This window comes from Gobius niger (assembly GCF_951799975.1).
Source record: "Gobius niger genome assembly, chromosome: 11".
NCBI lineage: Eukaryota > Metazoa > Chordata > Actinopteri > Gobiiformes > Gobiidae > Gobius > Gobius niger.
Window position 1 is genome coordinate 15,232,386 of NC_136862.1, and position 21,069 is coordinate 15,253,454.

The window sequence follows — 21,069 nt, forward strand, 5'->3', positions numbered from 1 at the left end:
TTTTCTTGTGAACTTTGAACTTCAGAGGCGCCTCAGTTTGTGGTGCGACCCCGCGACCAGATTGTGGCGCAAGGACGAACAGCTACGTTTCCCTGTGAGACCAAAGGCAAACCTCAGCCCACTGTCTTCTGGCAGCGAGAGGGCAGTCAGGTGAGGACACTGTATTATTTGTATGTTGTTTCTTACAGTACACACAAAGCCACATAGTCAAAACGTTTTTTGTTTTTTTTGGTCATGCAAATCATGCTGGCCTGGCATAAAAGCAGTGTGCTTCTGGTTAAATAAGGGGTTGCTCAACATTCAGGAAAAATCTATCAAGTTCACTAAAATATTACTTGTCTGTACTGATTACATCTAATGGTTATGTTGCAGTTCACTTGGTTGGCCATCCCTTATATAAAGTATACTATACTACCTGTAAGCTGCACTACCTGAATCAAACTGTGAAAGATGTACTGTAAATAGTTGTGTAAACTCTTGCATTTCTAGCTCTCAGACCTCTCCCACTTGAGTTAATTAGAAACCCGTTTAGGCCAGAGTCTATAGCAAGACAGAGTTGAGACGAGAACAAGGCAGACTGCTAATGCTAGCACTGTAATAATTTAGCCAATAACATCCTGGTTCACACTGCAGGAAAATGTGCTATATTTTGACATGGTCTGTTTTTCTTCCACAAATGTCATGTTTACAATGTAGATCTATGGTGCCAATTGATGTTTACACCGCAAATGTGTCCAGCCATTTAGTTTTGGTAATGCATTCTGTCATGTGACATTAGAAAGGTTTTTAATGTACCCTGCGACAGGACTAAAGGCAATCACCTAACTTTGCACTCCTGGCCCAAATAATGAAGTGCCCATTTATCAGCCATCTCCAGCAGGCTGACCAGACATTTACTTTGGAGGAAAACAAAGTCATGAGCGACATTAGCCTCATTAGAAGTAATGACAGTCGGCTAATGTGCTGTCCTGCCCGTCAGCTTGTCTGGTCAAGCTGCAAAAAGCAGCAATGCTGATGCCACAATTTGACATAACTCCAGGTTATCACAGCGGGTGATCACTGTGGGTCTAAACTACCATTCAGTTGCTAGGGGAAGGATACACTGACCCACTTTGCCAAATTAATTGAATAGTTGTGATGTGCAAAAACGTGGAAGAGTGTGCACAGCCAGATACAATCACAGACATTCACGTAATTAAGTACAAAACAAACGTTGCTTTCATGCTCATTTTAAACTATAATATTAGTGATATGTCTCCCGTATAATGGTTAGATTTAACAACTGAACCTTATGAAAAAGGTACAGTTGATCATTGTAGCTCAAGACACTGAAATTATGTATTTAGATCAATTCAAAGTAACAAAATATTGGCTTGTTCTATCCTTGTCTGTTCTTATACTACTCATTTCTGTTGCTGATTAAGCATTCAGTCCATTTTATTTCGAATATGAATGAAAAAAAAATGGTTAATGCTTATTTAATTCTTTTGTGAATTGGCAATTTGCACATCAGCAACATTTATTAGCCTGGCCAGCCACCCGTTTCTTTTTTTTCTATTCTGTGCAAAGAAATTCAAGTTTAAATGGCGGGGGTGGAATGAATTAGGAAAATTGTAATGAGATTTGATTGACATTTGCCAGTTGAAAAAACACTCCACAGAACCAAATGTGAGGCAATTAGGGAACAAAGCAGAACATAAAGCCCGCCTCATTTTAGATAGATGACTTTGATTGGTTAGTAGAAACGAGCCTGTGCCTAACATACCCAGACCCACAATCAGTTCACTGCAGCTGCTTACAGAGCACAAAATTGCTTATGTTGTTTTAACGAGCTTTGCAATCGAAATCATAAGTGTAAATAATAAATGTGGTTTAAATGCGCTGCTACCATGTGCGCTAATACACTCTACTGCTGTGTCTTCCTTCCCCCACAGGACCTTCTGTTCCCTAACCAGCCGTCACAGGGGGACAGCCACGTGTCTGTGTCCGTCAGTGGCGAGCTCACCATCACCTCCGTGCAGCGCTCCGATGCAGGTTACTACATCTGCCAGGCGCTCACTGTAGCTGGCAGCATCATGGCCAAGGCCCAGCTGGAGGTAGCAGACGGTAGGTCTCCTCCCACTACCGCACAGACACAGCGAAAAATGTTTGTTAAGAGCTCTAAATATGAGCTCTAGTTCATTACATGCCGGCAATTTAACAGCCAGCTTAAGTGATACCGTAATTATGCTTCAATACATTGCATTTTATCCCAGAGCTGTGCTATAAGCAATAATGTCTGGCTTGACACTTCAGGCCATTAATGCTTGATTGCACTGCGCAATACTGTCTCACAGCAGGTATCAGGTCTTTTCATATTAGTTGCAGCGAGCTATCAAAGGTAGAAAACACACGATCACAGTAAGTGGGTATGATACGTGCAGTAAGTGAATATTTTTACCTGAGAATAATGTCATGTGGTCGTGGAAGATGGACTAGTCCACATGTGTCAAGGTCAAGGCCTGCGGGCCGCATGTGGTTCGTGAGATGATTTAATGTGGCCCTTTGAGGAGCATGAATTCCTGAGCATGTAAGTCTCTAGTCCATTCCTGTGCTAAGTTGTGGATTCTTAACAAAATAAACAGTTTGCTCACTCCTGCCACTAGGAAGCAGCTTAAATTAAATAAGATGATAAGAGATCAGGATATAAACAGCATATTATAGCCCCGTGGTAAATGGTCAGTCTGCCTCACGGCGGCTGTTGCTGCAATAGTAACTTACTGCCATCGAGTGTGGAGTGAATGAGTAATGACATAGCACTTTAAGAAACACAGGCTGATAAAGCACAATAAGTGTAAGATGTTGTTATTTATGAGGCCACAGTCCTTTACAATATATGTGGCCCGCGACCCGCCGCGGGGGCTGACCCAAACGAGTTTGACACCCCTGGACTAGTCTATAGATATAATCACAGTTGATAATTGCTAGGAAACAAAGTTAAAGCATCTCCAAATGTATGCTCTTGTGGGTGGTAACTATGATGCTCTGTACAGTATTTTACAGAATGATCCAATAACAAAACCTATGAGTAAATGATGAGACAGTGTGCCTCCAATTCCGCTGACAAGTTGAATGCTGCTCACTTTGTGTTGATAAGGATAGAAAGAATAAAAGCTTTGGTTGGTTGCATATTGGAAAGCACATCAGGTTTGTTTATCTATTGTACTGTCGGATCAATAGAAATAAAGATAAAAAAGACTGCATGCAATAACACTGTGAAAAAACGAAATCATAATATTCTGTTTAGATTCCTGGACATTTAATCCAATTTGTTGCGTATCCACGTTTTTCCGATAAAAGCCTTTTATACACAGCTGCCCTCTATGCAGACATGTATCACTGCATTTTCAAAAACAGCCCACCACAATCATCTTTGTGATTATCACCTAACTGGCTGAGGTAACGCTGAGTGGCCTGAAAAGACTGATACCCCGTGCACAAAATGTGTCTCCTTAATGGACGGACACTTTACACTTCTTTGACAGAGATTTAATGCGGGTATTAAAAGCCAAGCAACTGCCAGCTGGAGAGATGTTTATGCCTTCCTCCGTGTTTGTTTCTTGGCTTTTTTTCCCCTCCCCGCACACATTATTAAATTAACATCTGTTGAAGTGTTTTCGCACAGGGAAATGACTGCTGTTGTGCCTCTGAAAAGTGATGGATTAATATCAAAATGCTTTATGTGGATAGAATGAGGGGGGAGAGTGGAGTTGAGTGATAGGAACTAGGAGAAGCCGAATGTTATAGAACAGAGGATTTCTGCAGTGTGTTGAATTAGTTTTATACAAACCGTAACTTTTGTAGACTGTGGGTGTAGCTTATGAGCTGCTTTTGGACATACTGTGCCTGTGGATTTAAACATTGGAAAGTATTAACCACTTACTCCCCCTTCACCCAAATCTCAAAAGCTTTTCAACTGGAGAGCAACGGTGTAATGCCTCATTTGAAAGCTAAGACCTACAAAGGTGAACTTTTCTGTCAGATGGCCGTTTTTGTCACACTTTTGAAGCATTTTTGTTGTGTTCTCATCTCCTTTTTTGTCACTTTTTTGTTGTCGTTTTCATCCTTGTTTTCGTTGCTATTTTGATGCTTTCTTTTTAAGCTTTTAGATTTGGCAAAAGCAAAAGCCAAACTGGGGATTTCTGGAGATTTCTTTTATTTATGTTTTTATTCATGTAGTCCTTATATTTGAAGAGCTTAGTGATGCTAGGCTAGTGCTTGGCTAGCACATGTCTATGGTAACTAGTAGCCTGCATTAAAAACAGTCCGACCCAAGCCCAGTGCACCTGAGGCAAATCACTTATAATACCAGACTACAGATATAAATGTCTGTGTCGATGGAATAAATACAACCATTTTGCATTTAAAATAACTTATATTTGAGCAGCATCAGCTTCGTGGGCGTAAGCTACGCGGCGGCAGAGTGATCTGCTAGAAAATAGTCCCTCAAAATGCGGTAATTCATGTGATGCAAGGTCAGTTATATTTCAAAAATGATTCTATCGACACAGACATTTATATCGGTTGTCTGGCATTGTCTCAGGTGCACTGTGGAGCGGGTCACACTGTTTTTAACTCTTAACTTTTAACTTTTAACTCTTCAAAATATAAGGACAGCATTAATTAATATAATATATATCTCCAGAAATCAACAACACTCTGGATAACTAGGAAATGAGGGCTTATGTCAAAAATCCTGAAATATCCCTTTAAAATATGGTAGATATACACACAATTATCTTATATAACATAGAATATACATTTGAAACATTTTGTCAAAGAAATGCAATAAATAACAAGGAGCATAAATGATGTCAATGTTGTCTGAGATCATATTGAGACGTTCTAAAGTTCAATCAACCTTTGAAATGGTAGCTTATATTTAAAATTCAACTTGCAATTACTATTCGACTAAGGGAAACTGCCCTTTGAAGTCAAACCATATAAGATTACCATATCGTTTTAACATAGTGGTTTGCTAAGTAGGTCAAAGGTGGTGAAAGTTGATTAATGCAGTAAAGAAGAGAGGCTTTTGCAAATGAACAATAATAAAAGACCCTCAATTCCTCAATTGTTCAAAGCCTGACTTGAAAGTTCGGAATCTTAGCTGAAGCAAGCAAAAGTTTCTCCAAATATAAAACAAACATTCTTTTTTATTTCACAAAAGCAAAAAGAATCTCATCACAGTTTTATAAAACCACTCATTTGTTCCTTTGTCTAAACGCTTTTTGCGTGTCCCGACAATGAACCACTTCTTTTATCTCCAAATAATAGCAAACAGTTTAGCTTCAATAGCGTTCCATTATACTGTTGCTTCCTACGCTGCTCCCAGTTGTACCTGATTTCCCCTTCTATTCTGCCTGACTTGCCGTGTCCCACATTGTGCTTGGGGAAGGTGCGATAAAAGATAAGGCTGAAGGAACCCGCTGTAAACACTTATGTGAATGGAGACAGACCTGATAAGAGTGGAGAGCAGTAGTGAGGAAATTGGAAGATGGTTACGAGACCCCGAGACATCCAACACTTTCGAAATTACTGTTGCCAAGTGCGACTGCTGCTTTTTGGATGATACAACACGGCTTAAAACGCTCTAAAGTAGATGCATTGTTGTTCCGCTTGGCATGTTAATTCAGAGTTTTGTGCACCGGGAGGGAGACGCCGAGAGCCAGAAAAAAGGTGCAGGCATGAGTCAGTAGGGGCGGTTAGGCATCAATGTGTTGGGGAGGTGTTATAAAGAAGGTATGGTAATTAGCACCACGGGTGAAGCCTCGTTAATCCTCACCCAGTAATTAAAGCTCAAAGGTGCGATGCGCTGCCATGAGCAGAACTAGCCTACCATGCAAAAGTCTAGCTCAACCGTCATTTCCTTTCACAACCGATCCGGCAAATTGACGTCCACCATCTTGGGCGGCTGCTATCACAATTACTGCAATCACAAATTAACACTTACCCCGAAAGGTCAGAGCTGATGCGTTTTGTTTTTTTCGCAACTCAGACAACATCTATACACACTGTGAAAAAGGCGGGGTTTTATCTCCAAGCTGGAGGCAGGCTCCCAAAACTAGTTGAAACACCTTTGATTTGTAAATTCTCACAGCCCTGAAGGACCGCCCCCCGCCTATTATCAGGCAAGGACCATCCAATCAGACGCAAGCGCTGGGAAGTGTGACTGTCCTGAGGTGCCAGGCGTCAGGGGACCCGGAGCCTACGGTGACCTGGAGGAAGAATGGGGCCAGTCTGCTGGGGAAGGACCCCCGGTTTTCACTGCTGGAGCATGGCAGTCTTCAGATCCAGAGCGCGAAGGTGGGTTGTGACACATGGTGGAAACTTATGGAGACAGTAGAATGGTAGTAATGCTGGACAAGAGTTGGGATGTATAGTTTTGGTGTACATACGTATATACCGTATTTTCCGGACTATTAAGTCGCTCAGGAGTATATGTAAGTCGCACCAGCAATTACCTGGGCATAGAGACGTAACTGCACCTTTGACAAGCCTCTCCCGGCAGCACGATTTTCAAGCACCCATTTGCCATTCCCATATAGCTTTTAGCCCACAATTAGCTATTTTTGTTTTCTTCATTGCAGCAAGAGTAACCTCTGCTTTTCGCCAGTCCCTCACAAGTTTTTCGCTCACTCCAAACTTTACCGTTTCAGTGGTACAATGAGTAAGTAAGTAAATAAGTGCTTTATTTATCACTGTACAACAGTACAGGAGTAACATATACTGGTACAAAAGCCTAAAGTGCCCTCTAGAGGCTGTCAGTGTGAAAATAACAAATGTGATATTATATATTTTGATGTATAAGTCGCACCTGAGTATAAGTCGCGACCCCAGCCAAACTATGACAAAAAGTGTGACTTATAGTCTAGAAAATACGTAGTTAGTCTCAGAGCCTCAACTCCACCAAATAACATTACGGACTGTATTCTAGACGTGGTATCTTCTAGTCCAACAGTTTTCCTTCCTTACTTCCAGCCTTGTATACTTTGTTATGACAATCTGCCTGTTATTACTGACCTGCTTGATTCTGGGCTTTTGACTGAAGTAATTACAGAGATCTGAAAGCACATCAAATCAACAATCCAATTATGTGGGAATAAACAAGTGGTCCGCAATTATCACAGAAACTGTATACAGACTGTTAATTTAGCCAGAAAATGACTTCCTTCTGTAATTTCCACATCTCTTTGTTGAAATGTTTTTTCCCCGATGTTGTTCAAACACTGCTGTGCATTCAGACTGGGTTTCAACTGTAGCCTTTATTTTTTTTTGTCAAACTCTCAACTCTGCACACATTGCACTCTTTAAATGTGAACTACAGGTCTTTGTTCATTAAAAAAAAGGAATTGTCAATAACTCTTAACATTTAATTAAGCTTTTTTTTTTTTTCATCATAACTTCATTATAAGGTCATTTGCTGAGTGTAGGTAAACAACTCAAACTTGTTAATGTATCTAAATAGAACACTTGAAATATCACTCAGTGCAAAAGGCTTGATGGGCTGTGAAAGAATGCTCTTAACGAAGCTGCTTAAAATGTATTAGTATTTCAAAGGAAGTGCAGCATGTCAATGATGGGCCAAGGACAAAAATATTAAAATTATAGTTATAATCCAGCTAATGGTTGTATAAAATGTTTTTAAAACTGTATAATAGTTTGTTTTTCTTGATGCCCCTGTATTGCTGATTTACTTCTGTAAAAAACGCTGCCTTGCTGCACACTGACGGTGACACGGCTGTCATTTTGTACCTGAAAAACAATTACACAAGCATAATCATACAATCATGTTGCAAAATAATTTGAAATGCACTTGAGATTGCAATTTGGAGAGTAGGAGTTCGAGAATTGCCATGCCTGCAGTGGTATCATTTGCAAACCGCAATAGTATAAAGATTATTAGGTCTTCAAAAGTCTAAGCCTGCAGTTTAGTGCTCTATACCTGTGGTTCTCAACTGGTGGGTCGTGGAATCGTTTTTTCAGCCATTTCTTTCAATATGTATCCTCCTAAAGTATAAGAACATCGTCTGAGTCTGTTAAAATGACATACAACAGTACATTACAATGTCAGCTCTTGTTAGCTGATCTAATGCTTATTCAACAATAATTTCAGGGGAAAATACATATATATATATATATAGGTCAAAATATCCTAGTGTCATGGTAGTTCCTGACGCCAAATCAGTTGAGAACCTCTGCTGGTAACACTTTATTTTACACTACCCTTGATGCATTGTACCTAGCTAAATTTAGTACAATGTAATGAGCTTTGTAACACAATGGAATAATTATATAGTATTTGTTGTTTGTAGGTACATAATATAATAAGAAATCATTCTAACTCTATCCTTAAGCCCTAACCCTAAAGGTCTCGTGTCCTATTACATTATGTACTTACAAAGTCCTAATACAAGTTATTCCATTGTGTACTTACTAAATAGGTACAAGTTATTACAGATTATTGCAGAGCACATTACATTGTACTACATTTAATTGGGCACAATGTATCAAGGTAGTGTAAAAAAAAGTGATATGAAACAGGGTATCCAAAGAAAATCTTAATCCCTATACTGGTCAGAAAAGTTGCTTATCAGTATTACAAAAGTAACAAGTTATAAAAATACATTATTTTTTTCAGTAACTAAGGAATATAACATATTACTTACACAAAATACGGGAGTATATTAGTCATGACATTTCAAATAACTCGAGTTACAAGTGCATTTAAATGTATGAATAAAAAAAAAACTCAAGGTAGTGTAACTCAGCTACATTTTTGATATAGGAACATGTAATACAAACATATTGCATTTTTAGAGCTGTAATCAAACACTGTAATATATTGTAGAATATTTTACAATTTTTAAGTAACTTGCCCAACACTGCTGCTTATACAGTAAATTCATGGGGATCTATAGTAAAGTGTTTGGCTCATGGACACAATGGCAATGTATAAGGAGCATTTACAATCCAGTTCTTAAAAGCCTATATTGCGCTTGTCAGGTTTTAGTCCCCGTCACTTCTCAACTGCTTTGAACGTCACCGTCGTCTTCTATTCGATTTTACATGGCGATAATATGCACATCTAATTAGCGGTGACATTCTACATCGTACATCAGCATGGCACAATCCCAACCTACTTTCTTAGCGTTTCACTTTATTAGCACAAAGGATGCCAAAACTATTTCATTACTTTGATTGGGCCCGCATTCTTTTCACTGCGCTGTCAATAAAAGTGCAGTGAAGAATGAAAACAGCATAAACGCGGTGGCATGTCAACAGATTGGCGTGTTTTTTTTTTTGTCTCTGTCATCCTATTGCCCGTCTCAAAGGAAGGAAACCGCTCTCATCTGCCCATCCATGTCAAGCAACGGTAACGCAAGCAGACAGGTGCAGTCGGGTTGCCTTTAAAAGATGAATAGGCAGTATTGATTTTTATAAGTCGTTAAATGCTTCTATCTTGTCTGGCATTTTGAAATCTCGGAGGTAGCAGATCAACTCAAGGACAAGAACTATAGGGACAAGGGGGGGAAATATATTGAAGACACTGCAATATATGGCGTCCTCTCTGTGTCAAAGTGCTCGGCGAGTGTCACTGCCGTCTTCTTGAGAGATAAGACAGTCATGAGGGTCTTCCATACAGCGGCAATATAAAATAGATCGCCATATCGCTCATATCCTGCGTCAGCACCAGAGACGATAATGTGGATGGTTTTGAAAATGGGCGCTGACTATTACAGGATGAAATCAATTAGGAAAATTAATGCTAGCTCTTACAGTGCTTCTTTTCTTTTTTTTTTTTTCATTGGCCGGTGTTAAAGTTTCCCCTCCTCATCCACTCTCAGAGCTTTTCTCCAGCCAAATGCAGGCCAGCGGAGGTTAATGCACTTTTACTGTTCGACTGACGGCGAGCCTCCTTCAAAAGCCCCCAGCTGACGCAAGAGCTTGTAGAATCCATGTGGGATCACAGTTACAAAGGCTGCCGGATCCTGTCAGGGGTTGCAACACAACACTGGTGTAAAGTATAGCACTATGTGGGATTTGGAGTAGAGATAGTTGCTCTGGAAATGTAGAGATGTTACTTTTAACTTTATACACTTTTATAGGAAAGTTTTGATCAGTTATGGGAAGCTATGGCTAAAAACAATATAAATGTATGAAAAGAGAGAAGGTGAACATTGTTGATGGTCCCAAAAGTAACCAGTCCAGGTTGACTTGTGACCAAATGTGGCTAAAAGAGTAAAAGTCCTTTTTTTTCACATGGACAAAGTAAGTGTTTCTTCGTTAGGGCAATTTATGAATGAACATCGCTCAGGTGTGCTAAATACCAAAGGATCATGTGGGACATGTGTCCCAGCGTGGTACAATATTAATACAATATTAAAAACACACTATGACATTACTGAGTGATCACTTCTACAGATTTACAAATCAAGTAAAGGTTTTGTTTTACTTAACATTGTGTTGTCTCCCACATAATCCTTTGGTATTTAGCACTCCTACAGGGTGCTCATTCATGAATTACACTAATGAAGATGTGCTTGTGCCGAAATGCGTTGGCGTTACTGTGTCCATCAAAGACTTTCTTCTTAAAGGACTAACTTTTTCCCACTACCGTGTGCCTGGGAATTCTTGACTGCCTTTTAACTCTTTTGCTCTCGTTTTCGCAAGCCATCTATTAAATGTATGCAAGTAAGACGTTTTTGCCGTGCAGTGCATGTTTATGAGGAGTGAGCACACATGTAGCATACCACGCCGGATTGTAGCCATTGACTAATTCTGCATTCAAACTCACAAGCAGCCTTAGGACACAACAACAGTATGCGCTGGCAAGAGCGAGGATCGAACTGCCAACCTTGGATTTTTAGGGTAACGCTCCTCCACTACTGCCACTCCTTCTTCTTCAATTTTTCAATATCTTCAGCCAGGGGCTCAAATATCCTTTACATGTACACAGCACAGCCTTGGAATTGAGCAGCTGTAATCTATGAAGTTGCTGGAGGAGTACGTACATACAACGTACACACACATTTACACAAACCTGTTTTGTTTTTGAATAAGAAAACAATGTATTATTATGTAAATATGAGAGGGAGATAATCAATATTTTATGCAAAACAAGACATGCAAAAACGTAATTAATATCTCTGTACTATTCTCTTGACCATTTCTTTGTTTGCACACATTTATTAACATTATAAATGTATATTCCACAGCTCTCCGACTCTGGGTTGTACACCTGCGTGGCCACAAGCTCAAGTGGTGAAACCTCATGGAGTGCCTACTTGGATGTCGGAGGTCTGTGCTGAAGATATTCAACATATTATTCATTACATTACAATTTCAATTAAAACTCACTCTCTGTGCCCTTTACCATCATTATCATATCACATTCCTCCATCAGAATCGACTGATCTCACAGACTTCATGGCCCACAACGCCACAGCTCTCCCCGGTCCACCCTCCAAGCCAGAGGTCACCGATGTTACCAAGAGCAGCATCTCGTTGTCATGGCAACCGGGTCCGGAGGCAGGCTCCCCAGTGTCCTCCTATGTCATCGAGGCCTTTGGGTATGTCTATGACCTATGGCCTGCAGCTCTGTGTGGTGACCCCGAATGTTCATGGCAGGAACAGATGTGGGTGTCTATGTGGGCATCCAAGCAAGCTCGCATATTCTGGAAGCCTTTAATAATTCATCTATGTTAAAACATCAGCCGCATAAGAAGACAGGCGGCACACCCTTCTTAAAGTGGATCCAAAATATTCCACTTTATCCACTTATGTCCGGTTATTGAGGCTTACAGTGTAAAAGGCATTGATAATCAATAAAGTTCAAATGAATAGCAGACATTGATTTTCCCCCAAAGGCCATCTTGCTGTGTGCTGGATTCCATCATGCCTGGTTTTGTAATGTTTATGCAGGGAATTCCCATTGATTTGATTGTTTTGTCCCACTGATGTGTTTTTTTTGTTGGTGTTTTGCAGCCAGTCCGTGAGTAATAGCTGGCAGACAGTGGCAGACCATGTGAAAACCACTGAGTTTACAGTACGAGATCTGCGGCCGAACACTGTCTACCTGTTCATCATCAGAGCAGTGAACGCACAAGGGCTTGGTGACCCCAGTCCTATGTCTGAGCCTGTGAGGACACAAGGTATATTTACAGTATCATATTTTTTGTGTCACACAGTGGTCAGAGTGATAGGGACAGCGTTAAGTAACAACAAAGGAAGATATGGTTTTAGCTGCGCAAACATAACTGCTTAGGTGGTGGGGGCAGTTTTACAGTAATACTGTAGTGTTTTATGACAAAATGTCAGAACTGCTCTTGGATTTGCTTTGAAATAGAAAATGTATCCATACTCAACAAAATCTTTGCTATAATGCATCACAGGACAATATCCACTATATCCACTCCAAAGGGCTTGAATCTCATTCAGAGCATATTAAAATGTATACTACAATGATATTCACTTTCAATGTCAGTGTGTCACATGTGATCGGGCCCAGTGAACTCAAAGTAGAGCTACATTAATATCTTTTTTATTATCTTCATGTTTAAGGTCAGAAAAATAGTACGACCACAGGTTATGAAACCACTGAAATATTCATAATATTCCATTATTGCTTCATAATTACAGTGCCCTGAAATGTATGTACAATAGTATCCAATTTATTTGAAATGACCTGTCTCCATCACAGACATTACTCCTCCAGCTCAGGGCGTGGATCACCGGCGAGTGCAGAAAGAACTGGGAGACGTGGTGGTCAGCATGCACAACCCTGTGGTCCTCAGCTCCACTTCAGTGCAGGTCACATGGACTGTGAGTATTTAAACCTCAAACTGTTAGAAACTCAGAGTTATTTTGTGTATTTTGAGATCACCAAAAACAAATCCCCACCTAAGCTTGTTTGGAGAACTTTGTGCTTTGGCATGTGGCGCTGCCTGGGATTAGCTGGCGCACACCTGCTGTACACATCGAATTTGAACAGCTGCTGCTAAGTCAATTTCGAATGGTTTTGGGTGATGCCGGAATTAAGACTTATGTTTCTGCTCGGGACCAATACATCACCATTAGGCGGTACACGTGTCACTTGCGAGGCTGTTGGGGAGGCAGGCCCCTTTATCTGGCAAATGTTATTTTGTGTCTGCTGGCAAGGTGTCCCGCTGCTGCCGCTCGGGGTTAATGACACACCTAGGATGTACTTACACCGCTCTGCTATTTCATGCCTGTCACTCGCGCGTCCACACACTCTAATTCTGCTTTCTGGACTGTCACACAACCTACCCTGTGTTGGTAGTTAATCTGAGTGAACCATGTATTATTCTCCTTGATGCTATGTCGTTGAGGCATTCTTGCCCTCTTTTGCCGTCGTGAATCAAGGGAAGCCCATTTTAACGCAATGGTGTTTTGGGTTTGTTGTTCAAAAAGGTCTTTATTTCCCCCTGGATGTTTTTCATTAGCTGTTGGTTGTTCTTAACATACTGTAAATGAAGTTAAATGTCATAAAATGCATTTGAACTTAATTTACTCTCATAAGCAATTCAAATTCTTATTGCTTATTATTCTTTCATTTCGTGACCTTGTAAGAATGTGAGTTACATGTTTTAAAGAGGTGTTCAGTAGTTGGATAACGGAGAGGCTGATAAGTTACCCAGAAGATATAGCGAGAATAGCAATAAGCTGAATAACAGAAAGGAGTAAGTAGCATTATCTAAGTGTTAATGCCATGTACTCGCCAGAGAAAAGGTCACACCACCCTCATACAGTATTTCGTTGGACCCCCTTTAGCTCGGATTACGGCACACATTCGCTGTGGTATTGTTTCAGTAAGCTTATGCAATGTCAAAAGATCCCATGTTTCATTACCTTTTCACCAAGCTCTTGTATTGACGATGGGAGAGTGTGACCACTGCCTTCTCCAGCACATCCCAAATATTCTAATGGGGTTAAGATCTGGACTCTTTGGTGGCCAATCCATGCGTGAAAATTCATTCATTCATTCATCATTTTTATTTGAGCATCTGAGTTCCACAAAGTTCTACATAGGAATAGAGTTCAGCACAGTGAGCAAAGCCAAAGACAGATACAAGCGCGGGTGAATAAATAAATAAATAAATAACGTGGATATGAAGCTCAAAAGGAGTAGGCGGAAGCTTAAGCTTGTTTGCGCCTACCCCCTTTTGTACATTTGCACAGTAGATACATTAATGTACTATAATCAAGAAGACATATGACACACAGTTATTTTGTCCTATTCCAGTGACTATAGAAAATGATAATTGATTAGTTGTTTTGGCAGTCAACTTTATAATCATGCTAGTTTATGTATTTCTTGGTCTGGCCTGTCCAGTTTTAAAGTCGGCCCACACCACTTGAGAACCACTGAAGGTCCCAAGAAAGGTCTTAAAGCTCCCAATTAGAAATAGCCTAAACAGAACCTCCATTTCTATAGGTAAGGTACAGTATACTAGGCAAAACCTTTCCAAATGAACATGCCGAGGTAGAAGAAATATTCCATGTATGCATGTAGCAGTTCTTTAAGACTATTAAAATGTCTATTATTTCTGTGTACCTTGTCACCTCCAATCCTAGGACATTCTGTCTCATCCATTTCCTTTTTACCTCCGATACATCTAACCACAGATGTCCGGCCTTGACTTCCACTGCCTCTCTCTAAATGATACATGTTCACACAAATAGTCTCTCGATGACAGTGGCCGCATCTTTGTACATGATGGTGACAGCTCAATTATAGATACAGCGTAACTTCCCATTATTTTGCCGTGTCACTGATATTGCTATGGCTAGTTGTTTTATGATGAGTTGCATCACTGCACAGATATATTTTCCCCATAATAGCGCCAGTAAACAAGTGTCACAACATATTGATAGCCGCATGCTTTTTAGATGTCAGGGGTGCGTAATTAAAATTCAGCGGTTGCCTCTGCGAAATGCATTTACCATAACATTAAGCCGGAGTTTGCAAACGTAAGTACACGGCTTTAGTCATCAAGTCGTGTAGCTCACAATTAAAGCTGCCAGCTGGTCCAAAGTGATTCGTTTTGTTTTAAGAGCCCGACTAATAATGACCCCTCTTCCGCTCCCATAGGCGTGTGAGTAGTTGAGGTTTTTGCGATGGCAGCGTTAGAGATGAGGGGCACGTTCGTTCTTTGCACCGGCAAGAAGCCTGCATTTCAAAGTTATGCCCACATGACATGCAAATACATTCCCAGAGTCTGAAACGCATAAATAAGTGATAAGCGACGGCGGAACTAAATAAATAAACATAGATGTGTAGCAAGGTTTCCATCACGGAGGAAAGCAAACAGTATAAAAAACATCGAGATTATAATTGTTTCAAGAAAAAATAGGGAACTGTTTTGACCTTAATCTTTTGAAATGCCAATCTCCTGTACTAAACTATTACTTTTTCTACATGGGACTGTGTTATTAAATAAATTATATAAATCCGAAATTATGTCTAGTACTGTTGAAGCAAAAAATACTGAAGACAATATGTATAATTGTATATGGTGAGAATGAACAAGGTGAGAAGGCATCGGTACCTTATGAAATCCGTCAGAACATCCATTTCATATCATCTGTAATTATTATTATGTATTCCTCTTAAGATGCTACTTAAGTGAGTTGTATCTATTTCATATCTGTGTGACTGCATGACGGTGGTCCACTGTAGCTTTTCGTGAGGTTTCTAAAGTGCCGTACAAATCCAATTGCTCTTTTCGTGAATTCTCTAAAACTCCATTAATTTCACACATGTATGATGACTACTACTTTATTATGAAAAAAATCAGCATGACTCACTACAATTTATGTTCTTCTCAGGTGGAGAACCCATCGCAGTTTATCCAAGGCTACAGTGTGCTGTACCGGCAGACGTCAGGACTGCCCTCCCCGGGGCCATGGCAGATCCAGGATGTGAAGGTCGCCTCTGAGAGAGATATAACTGTGAGCGGGCTGAAGAAAGGCATTGTGTACGAAATTAAAGTGAGGCCATACTTCAACGAGTTCCAGGGCGCCGACAGTGAATCCATGACGGCTCGCACAATGGAGGAAGGTACAGACAAAAGAACTTAAGATTCAATTTTGTAAACGGCTACATTTACTCATATGATCACTTAAAGTAACAGGCCACCGATTTTGCATACTGAGATATGTTTTTACCTGAGCTTAGACGAGTTGATGCGTACCTGTCTGGTCTTTACGTGTGCGCTCGAACATGTTGTTAGCGTTTAGCCTCTCCTCCTCTCCTCTACGGATCCAAACCGGGGTGAAGTTAGAAGCGTGCCCTATTTCAATATGGTTGCGTGAGCATTTACACGATCCATGTAAAGTTACACAAAATTAAAGCAGTACTTTTCGTAGTCCCTCTGTGGGTAATACAAGTGTTCATGGTATGATTGGGGGGGTCTTTCTTCTCCCTGTAAAAAACTTAACATGCTATGACACCTGCCGTGGCGCTTATGGCCTTTAGGGGCACAAGTTACTTAGTACTACTTTAAACATGTTGATTTTCTAAGCGGATAAAAAGGGGCACTATATTGTAAGGCGTGATAATACCTTAGGAGCACTTCAACATTCGTGCAGTAATGTCGAAGTGTAAGCAGTGTACCATCTCAGTGTGCAAAAACAGTGGCCTATTCCTTTAACCTATGCAGCAACGAAGGAAGTTGCATTCCTGAAGTGTGTTTAAGCTGTTTCTTGTACCCGTACGTTGAAGCAAAAGCTGAAGGAGTACAGTGCTTATTGAATGTTTTGTTATGCCCAGCAGTTCCCATTCATTGTTTGCGCTGTGGAAATTGAGATACTAGTTCCAATCACAGGGGGCAGAAAACATTTCAAATTTGGAAAGCCTGACCACTCCACACTGGGAGAACATGCAAACTGAGTCCAGATCTTAACCCTATTGAACATATTGAGCGCCTGTTCAATTAAAATTATGATTGCCATTGATGATTTTAGACAACCAACTATCTAACTGTAGTATCATAGAATTGCAACAGTGGAACAATTTCCTCTCCTTATTTTTTCACTGAGCATGTTTAAAGGAAGAGACCACCGTTTTTCCATACTGAGATATGTTCTTACCTGAGCTTAGACGAGTTGATATGTACCTGTCTGGTCTTTGTGCGTGCCCGTGGAAGAGCTTGGTCACTTCTAACTTCACCCCGTTTGGAGCTATAGGAATATACTGGGAGAGGCCAAATGCTAACAACATCTTTGGTGTTTTTGCCTAACAGAGGGCACAAAGTTCTTCCATACTGTGATATGTTCTTACCTGTGCTTAGACGAGTTGATACGTACCTGTCTGGTCTTTGTGCGTGCCCGGGAAAGAGCGTGGTAGCTTCCAACTTCCCCCCCGTTTGGAGCTATAGGAATATGCTGGGAGAGGCCAAATGCTTTGTGCATGACTGAGCGCACGCACAACGACCAGACAGGTACGCATCAACTCAGTAAGAACATATCTCAGTATGTGAAATAGGTGGCCTGTTCCTTTAAGGACACAAAAGTACATAGTCAAAAAATGAGAGACTTTGCATGAGAAGGCAATGGATGAAAACAACAATGTAGATACAATGTAAAATGCCACATTCATTTTTTCAAACAAGGTCAGTCCATTCAGTTGACCATTCTTTTCATAATTACTTCCAGGTAAAGGTAACAGTCCATTTAGTTAATAACCCCCATCTGTTTTCTTGTATTTAGTCGCCTGTATAATAGCTCGGTGGCTGGATTCTCATAGATAATGGCGTTTCAAGTGCTCCCACCCACACAAGCCGAGTGCCGCAGTGCCACATCCCGTGTGTTGAAACAGGTCTCCCAGAATGCTTTGCTCCAGGGGTCTGTGACAGGCCTGCTTGTGGGCGACAGAGGGGAGGGAACAAACTGTCTTTTTTGACACCAGCTCAAGTCTCTCGTCGTTCCTTTCCGGACCCCCACTGCCACTTCACTGTCACGGACGAGGCAGGCTAACATTATATTACCCAGCCCTTCACGTTCTCGATTTCCAATATATACAATATGGAGCCCTCTTAAGTCCCACCCACTCCACACTGGAAGGAGAATAATTCATCACGGCGCATTGACTTTGCTCAGCTGCTTCCTCGCAAAGTCCTTCTCTCTGCAAAAACTGACCATTAAGACGCTTCCACCAGGATAAACACAGCAATTTGGTTTAAGGGGGGAAGAATGTGTTATAGCATGTGTGTATAGATCAATAATTTCTTTACTACTATCATGGCATCATAATTCCTACACTTGGTCACTTGAAAATTAGTCCAGGTTAACCCTTGGATGGATTCTATTGCAAATGTTTTCCCCACTGATGCAGTCGGTTGTTTCTTTATTTGCAATTTAAAGCAGTAGTAAGTAACTTGTTTACCTTACTAAATCCTTTTCGTAGACCTTCCCATTAACACAAGTGTTAATGGGATGATTCTTTCATCTCCCCCTGGTGTCTCTGTCCAGAAAAACACCCTCGCAACTTCCCTGCCTCCGGGTCGGAGGCCCCAATACACACGAAATGAAACGAAATCATGAAGAAGAAGCTAACAGGCTAATGGGCAATGGTAGCTGCGGACTAGCGCCAAGCCAAGTTTGAGTGAAAAAGAGCATCTCCATTGTGTAACTGGATGTACAATATCCCTCTCTCCCTTTGTCTTTTCTGTCAGTGTAGCATTAATGAGTAAAAAAACGCAACATGCTACAACACCTGCAGTGGTGCTTATGGCCTCTAGGGGCATGAGTTACTTAGTTCTGCTTTAATAATGGTTTGATTTTGAGTAATGAGTAAATGGCTACAGTTTATCGTTATACAGCATATGACAAAGGGAAACAAAGAACCAGAATTGCAGGTGCACTTTTGTGACACTAATGCCTGTATTTCTTTTTTTTTTTTTTTTCCTTATTCAATCAGGCAGTATTTATTCATACAGCCCTTCACAACACTCAAGTTGACAGCGGAGCTTTTCAGTAAAAAGAACAAAACTTTATAGTCACAGTGGATTGATGTACAGTAGATCATCATCTGTCAGATCATCTATGCATAAAAAAAAATCACCTGTTACCATCAGAATTCTGCCTTGAGCTAATCTTTCTGAGCTCCCTCTCAATAGAAGATATTAATTATCCCTATTGGGTTGACTATTTTTGATAACTCTGAAGTGTCACCAATGATTTCCTTCTAGCATCAAAAGAACATTTCCTTACCTTTTGTAGTGCACTGTCAGACAGAATCTTTGAACAGGTGTTTTGTTATTATTATTATCATTATTATTACCCCTGGGTCTGAAACAAAAGTCCAACAGATCTCGGAAAAGGCTTTAGATCGCTTTGTGTGAAGCTTTGTCACGTTGCAGAGATCAGAATAAAGCGACTGAATCATTCAAGACACTGAACCGCTGCATCACAGACGTTTGATGGAAGCAACACAAAGCAGCATCCTCTCTTCAAACCTGAGATTAAAAAGGAATTCTCCACATTGTCCAATTATTTTTGACCATGCTGGACCAGTGGAGGTCTTTGTGGGTGGGGTTGCTCGCTCTCATTACACGCCTAGATCCTGGAAATAAGGCTTCACGCTTTGGCAATAATTGGTTTGATCTATCCGTACTCTTGGGTCTGCAAATGTGCTGGACGGCAGATTTCCACAGCGCCCGTGCTCCATCAAAGCGTGTTTTGTGAGCGCTGGTAACCATAGCAAAGGGTGTCCCGGGGGTTCATGGGGTCAAAACAACTGATGTTTTTCACCACGTCGTGCTGGGGATGGATGAGGAGCCACCGACGTTGATTAATGGCCCTCATAACTCGGGCCTGGGTTTGTCTGTGATAGAAAATGGACAAAAGCAGGATGTGGTGTGATGTTGCTGTCATCATAATGTGTTCAAAGGAAAAAGGAATGCCCCGAGGTTCAGATATGCAACGCTTGAAACACAGTTCTGAGTTTCCTATTACAACATAAACACATATTCACAGCCACATTACGTATATGTCATTTTATTAATACGTTTAATTAGTTGTCCATTAATTTACTGGCTTATTTCTGTTAGGGAACAGAGGAAGCTCGCTTCAACCTTAAAAACTGTGCAGGGTGCGCGGGTGCCAATACCACAGAAATGGTTGTTGCTCAAAATGGCTTTACCCTCATCCAATACTCTGTTTGAACTTGAACATGTTTTCAAAATGAATCTGTGTACTTAATATTGTGGCCAGTGGGTTTAAAGCAAAAGTATCTTGCATAGTTTGTGCAAGCACATATTTGTGCTGACAGTGAAAGGAATAATTACATTAAATAAGCCTTTGTCAATAAAGTCATCCTCAGTATCAGTATGAAGAAGTCCTGCCTTGTTGTGATGCGGTGACCATTTGTCGTAATGTTATCCTGAGTCATTACGGGTAATGCAGTCATTATTTATCCTCTGGGATGGTTTTACATATGGAAATAGCAGAAGTATGCTTAATGGTTCCTGTCTTCTCCTAATGTAAACCTTTAACAGAGTGGACAAGCCCCATCGGTCTGCTGAAACAGCACAAGTGAAATCAAAACGCCAGCAAACCTGTCCTGCACTTCCCACCAACATTTATCATTGGATACATTATGTCCGATACAGCACTGGTTCAATGTCATTATTTTTTCAAATACTGTGACCCTGCAAGCCCTGTTCTCTGCTATTTCTAACAGCAGTGACTTTGCTTTTGCAGTACAATCCAAGTTGATGAGGATTATTACAGTTACTATATATATACCAACCTAAGTAAAACTTGGATTCAAAGTTGCTTTATAGATATAGTACAATTTAAAGACCTTGACAAACACAGAGTTAATGCATGTGTAACATTAACTATTTTTAATATGATCACAAGTCCAATAGCTTAGCAGATTTTTTCTCTCCAAGCCCTTTTTCCATCTTCTGTTTCAATGTGTGTTGGTCCGATTTTTACCAAGCTTGCTGTACACCATCACTTACTATGTCTAATGTAATTGCGGGCTTCACAACTTGTTGTTTT

At 40.6% G+C, this 21,069-nt stretch overlaps 1 protein-coding gene across 1 annotated transcript in view; it reads left to right on the plus strand.

Annotated features, from left to right (window-relative positions):
* LOC306970237 (roundabout homolog 2-like) overlaps positions 1 to 21,069 on the plus strand; it is a 113,443-nt gene that overhangs the window by 72,541 nt on the left and 19,833 nt on the right. Inside the window, exons 7-14 of the mRNA XM_079566116.1 lie at positions 26 to 150; positions 1,935 to 2,106; positions 6,137 to 6,342; positions 11,256 to 11,337; positions 11,444 to 11,609; positions 12,025 to 12,191; positions 12,740 to 12,861; positions 15,889 to 16,120. Coding sequence (XP_079422242.1) covers positions 26 to 150; positions 1,935 to 2,106; positions 6,137 to 6,342; positions 11,256 to 11,337; positions 11,444 to 11,609; positions 12,025 to 12,191; positions 12,740 to 12,861; positions 15,889 to 16,120 — 1,272 coding nt within the window. The remainder of the gene's footprint in view (positions 1 to 25; positions 151 to 1,934; positions 2,107 to 6,136; positions 6,343 to 11,255; positions 11,338 to 11,443; positions 11,610 to 12,024; positions 12,192 to 12,739; positions 12,862 to 15,888; positions 16,121 to 21,069) is intronic.